Genomic DNA, 5,575 nt, shown 5'->3' on the forward strand with positions numbered 1-5,575 from the left:
TTAGGAACCTTCGCAAGGTTCAAGCAGTATGATCCAAAACTACCAAATAAAGGGGGATATCTAGAGGCGTTATTGCTGACATTATTACAAGGTTGGAGAATTTAGAAATCACCATGGCTAACAGATAAGATAACTTTAAGGACCTAGATAAACACACCGCCAAGGTCAAGAAGGAGAGAAACGATCTCCTAGAAGGGATGCAAGGTGCCTTGAACAAAGGGGGTTCAAATGTTAAAGAGAAAACTCATATAGTGGAGCAGACCCTCCTTTTTGAGATCACTACCTCTAACGAGAAACTCGAAAGAATGACCTCAAAGTTACAAGCCACAGAAGAGGAATTGTCAGTACTCAAGAAGGCGGTTGCACAAGAGTGCGGATGTGCACCTATAGGAGTCCCTAATTCGACAAGGATAAATGTTCCAAGGCCTAAAGCGTATATATGTGAGAGGAATGCAAAAGAGATCAACAACTTCTTATGGGGTCTGGATTAGTACTTCAAAGCACTCGACCTAGTGGAAGAGGCAAGAAAGATAGATACTGCCACAACCTACCTAGAAGACACTGCAATGTTGTAGTGGAAGCGAAGGAGTAGTAACATAGAAAGATGTATATATTCTATCAATACCTGGGGAGAGTTTAAGGAGAAACTCAATAAGTAGTTATATCCCAAAAATGTCATTCAGGAAGCAATGACCAAGTTGCGGCGACTCTCACATAGAGGGAGCATCAATGAGTATGCCGAGGAGTTCATTGCTACTCTCCTTCAGATCCATAACTACTCGGACAAAGAATCATGTTCACCTTCACTGACGGTCTATAAATGTGGGCAAAACTAGAGTTGAAACGGTGTGGTGTTCAAGATTTAAACACCGCTTTTTTCGTGGCTGAATCTCTTATTAAATCAAAAGGCAGACAAACTAAAGTTGACCCAAATAGGAGTGACAAGGGGAAGAGTGGTAGAGACCGTTTCTACAACAAGGAAGACTCATTTAAGTTGATCAAATCCAATGAAGGAGGATATCAAAACGAGAAAAGTAGAAGGACCTCAGATAAAGTGTTTCTTTTACAAGGGGCCACACAAAATAAGAGAGTGCCTACGAAGAACAAACTATTCGCATTGATGGAGGAGTAAGAACACATTCATGAAGAGGCTCAATTGGGGTCATTACACCTCCTTAGTTCCATTAAAACGATGGTTGAGGAACAAAATTCCACGAAGAAAGCACGATTATTCGTGGAAACAAAAGTGGGAAACCACATGGTTAAAGATTTGTTGGACATAGGAGACAATAACAACTTTTTAGAGGCACAAGAGGCGAGAAGACTGGGAATCAGTTACACTAAAGAGCAAGGATGACTTAAAGCAGTCAACTTGGTATCAAGTGAAACTTATGGAGTTGCTCGTAATGTAAAGGTCTAGGAAGCATAGGTGCTTCGTTTCAGTAGCGCACTGCGCACCGGGTGCTTCGGGGATACGGGGGTGTGGCTGGGAGTGCGTACGGGGTGCGCCACATGGCGTATCCCAGAATCGATGGTGAGGGGTGCGGGGGGGTGCGGGAATGGCATATTCATTAAATATGAGTTCCAAAATATTAAAAAAACCCTAAATTAAAAAACCCCCAAAATATTAAATATGACTATGAGCCCCTAGCCCCCAAATTAAAAAATCTAATCTCTACGGTGCTTCTCTCTCGGCTGCCTGTCTTCCACTACCATTCTTCCACTATCAGGTTATTTCTTCTTCTTCTGTGTGAGAGAGAGAGAGATTATAGCAGATGGAATCAATGACTTCCTCTAACTCAGCTTCAAGTACGACAGCCACTCCAAGTCAATAAAATTTAGTAGATAAGGACCCGCTGTGGAAACATGTGACAAAATTAGTGAAAATGAAAGAGAGAGGTGGAAATACGAAAATTAAATGCAACTTCTGTAATCTGGAATTTACGGGTTCGTATTCAAGGGTTAAAGCACACCTGTTGCAGATCAAGGGAGAAGGAGTTTCAGTGTGTCCCAGAGTCACTACTGATATTTTGTTGCAACTTCGAAGGGAGATGGCAAATGCAGAAGAAAGAAAAAGGCAGGTTGTGATTCCACTCCCACCATTGAGTTATGCTTCATCAGGTTTTGCCTGGGGAGGAGCTGAAATGCTGCCAAAACAAGGTTCCAAAAGAAGAGCAGTTGACAAGAACAGTCCTATAAATAAAGCTTTTAATCAGGAGGTGAGAGCACAAGTGGATGGCGAAATTGCAAGAGCATTTTATTCAGGGGGTTACCTTTCCATTTTGCTAGAAATCCCCACTACATCAAGTCGTATACACTTCTGCCAACAACAACATTCCGAGCTATGTTCCTCCTTGTTCTAATGCACTATGAACTACGTTATTAGAAAAGGAGAGGGCACATATTGAAAGATTATTGGAACTAATCAAGACGACTTGGAAAGAGAAAGGGGTGACCATAGTATCAGATGGTTGGACGGACAATCAAAGAAGACCGTTGATTAATTTCATGGTTGTTACTGAGAGTGGCCCTATGTTTTTGAAGGCAGTGAACTGTGAGGGTGAATACAAAGACAAGTTCTATATATCCAGCTTAATTAAAGAAGTTATAATGCAAGTAGGACCACAAAATGTAGTTCAAGTTATCACGGACAATGCACCCGTTTGCAAGGCAGTAGGTATGCTCATTGAGACTATGCATTCTCACATATTTTGGACTCCATGTGTTGTGCACACACTTAATTTGGCTTTGAAGAATATATGTGCTGCTAAGAATATCGAGTCTAATGAGGATGTATATGTTGAGTGTCACTGGATTACAGATGTTGGAGACAAAGTACTAATGATTAAGAATTATATTCTTAATCATAATATGGTTTTAACAATGTTTAATCAATTTGCTCCTTTAAAACTTATTTCTATTGCTCAAACGAGATTTGCTTCGATACTTGTCATGCTCAAAAGATTTAAATTAGTGAAACGAGCACTTGAATCAATGGTTCTTTGTAATGAGTGGAGTACTTACCGAGAATGTGATCCCTCGAAAGCTCAAACTATTAGGAGAACGGTGCTTGATGATTTATGGTGGGATAAACTTGATTATATTATAGAATTCACTACTCCTATTTATGATATGCTTCGTTTTGCGGATACCGATAGACCTTCACTTCATTTGATATATGATATGTGGGACGATATGATAGAGAAGATAAAAAATATCATATATAGGCATGAAGAGAAAGAGCTCACGAAGGGTTCTGAATTTTATGATGTAGTCTATGCAATACTAACAGATAGATGGACTAAAAGCTCTTCACCGCTTCATTTCATGGCTCATTCACTAAATTCGAGGTGAACTTTTATTTTATAATATAATACCATACTTCTTAAGATCATTTTTGTCATCTTTGAGCTTTAATTTAATTTATTTACTTGTTTTTGTTTAGGTATTATAGTGACACATGGCTTAGTGCCGCTCCGAATCGTACTCCTCCTCATCTTGATATTAAGCTATCGGAAGAAAGAAATAAGTGCCTCAAACGATACTTTCCATCAAGTGAAGCAATAACAGCGGTAAATATTGAATTTGCTCTCTTTTCGGGGCAAATGGATATTTTTGGTTGTCCCGATTCCGTGGAAGAAAGAGGCATTATGGAATCACGAATGTGGTGGATTATTCGTGGAGCTTCAGCACCAAATCTCCAAAAAATAGTTTTGAAACTATTATGCCAACCTTGTTCTTCTTGTTGTTGTGAGCGAAATTGGAGCACATATTCCTTTATTCACTCAATTCGAAGGAATAAGATACTACCAAAACGAGCGGAAGATTTAGTTTTTGTGCACAACAATCTTAGGCTTGTTTCAAGAACGAATTAACATTACAAGCAAGGGCAATCAAGGTTGTGGGATGTAGGAGGTGACCGATTTGATCCGCTTGATGGTGCTGAAGAACTTGAAATATCTAGCCTTTTACTAGATGAGCCGGAGTTTGAAGTAATGTTTTTACAAGATGATTAAGACTGTTGGCAATATGGAAGTCAGATTGTAACTTTGTGTACTTATAATTTATATAATTATATAATTATATTTTATATGACGTATCCCCGCACCCGAATCCTTGTTTTTTAAATTTTGCCGAATCGGCGTATCCCCGCACTGCGCACCCGTACTCACGCACACGTATCCGTGCTTCCTAGGTAAAGGTCAACTTGGGGGAGTGGACTAGCTTTCTAGAGTTTTCCATCATTTACATGGATGACTACAAAATGGTCCTCGGCATGGAGTTCCTTGACAAGGTAAATGCCTTCCCACTCCCTTTTGCCAATACTATGTGTATCCTAAAACAAGACAATACTTGCATGATACCTTTAATAAGGAAGGACAAGATAGAAGTTAGACAACTCTTTGCCCCGTAACTCTTAAAATGTGTGAAGAAGGCCCGCCTAACATTCCTTGTTACCTTGAAAGAAGATGAGAAAACTGCGTCCCAAGAGAAGACACTTCCAGAAGTCACGAATGTCCTAGAGAAATTTCAGGATGTAATGCCCGCTTAATTATCGAAGAAGCTCCTTCTGAAGAGAGAGGTGGAACACATAATAGAGTTTTTCGAAGGTATTAAACCACTAACGATGGTCCCTTATTGTATGGCACCTCTCAAATTAGAGGATATAAGGAGGCAACTGAAAGAGTTATTGGACGTAGGCTACATCAAGCGTCTAAAGCACCTTATGGATCACCAATGCTTTTTCAAAAGAAGCATGATGGATCGCTCTGAATGTGTATTGATTACCGGTCGCTCAAAAAGTTGACGATAAAGAACAAGTACCCCATCCCTCTAACTGTTGACTTGTTCGACCAACTTGTTGATGCAAAGTGGTTCACAAAGTTGGATCTACGGTCATGTTACTACCAAATAAGAATATCATAGGGAGACAAGCCCAAGACTTCTTGTGTTACGAAGTAAGTCTCTTTCGAGTTCTTAGTCATGCCTTTTGGCTTAACAAACGCTCTTGCTACATTTTGTACCTTGATGAATCGGGTTTCTAACCCTTCTTAGACAAGTTTGTTGTGGGGTACCTGGACGATATAGTGTTATACAACAAAATGTTGGAGGATTATCTTCAACACCTATAACAAATTTTCCAGATATTAAGGGAAAATGAATTGTTCGTCAAGAAAGAGAAGTGTGAATTTGCCAAGGTTTCCAAAAGAATGAAGAAATGTGCGGACAAAAAGAGAAGACAGTTGGAGTTTGAAGAAGGAGACTGAGTGATGGTAAAACTCCTCCTCCATCAAGGGACGATTTTCCAAGGTTCACAAGGGGATTGTGAGACGATATGAATGTCCTTTCATTGTGGAGAAACAAGTTGGAAAGCTAGCTTATCGCTTGAAGATTCCATCACATTTGGTGATGCACCCCATATTTCACGTGAGTTTATAAAAGACTTATCATGAAGATAAATAATATCCAAGTAGAGACGAATAAAATAGAGTTCTCACGACAATCACAATTATACCTAAGAAAGAAGTTGAAGAGATATTAGCACATCGAGTCATACCGAGAAGGGATTCCCATC

General features: G+C 39.6%; 1 protein-coding gene across 1 annotated transcript; it reads left to right on the forward strand.

The window, feature by feature from the left end:
• Positions 1–1,886: 1,886 nt before the first annotated feature.
• LOC124928884 lies at positions 1,887–5,267 on the forward strand. Its single transcript, XM_047469136.1, has 5 exons — positions 1,887–2,310; positions 2,387–3,350; positions 3,446–3,572; positions 3,885–3,992; positions 5,145–5,267. The coding sequence occupies exons 1-5, from the start codon at positions 1,887–1,889 to the stop codon at positions 5,265–5,267; spliced, it is 1,746 nt and encodes a 581-aa protein (XP_047325092.1).
• The last annotated feature ends 308 nt before the right edge of the window (positions 5,268–5,575 follow it).

This window comes from Impatiens glandulifera, chromosome 1, assembly GCF_907164915.1.
Source record: "Impatiens glandulifera chromosome 1, dImpGla2.1, whole genome shotgun sequence".
Classification (NCBI taxonomy): domain Eukaryota; kingdom Viridiplantae; phylum Streptophyta; class Magnoliopsida; order Ericales; family Balsaminaceae; genus Impatiens; species Impatiens glandulifera.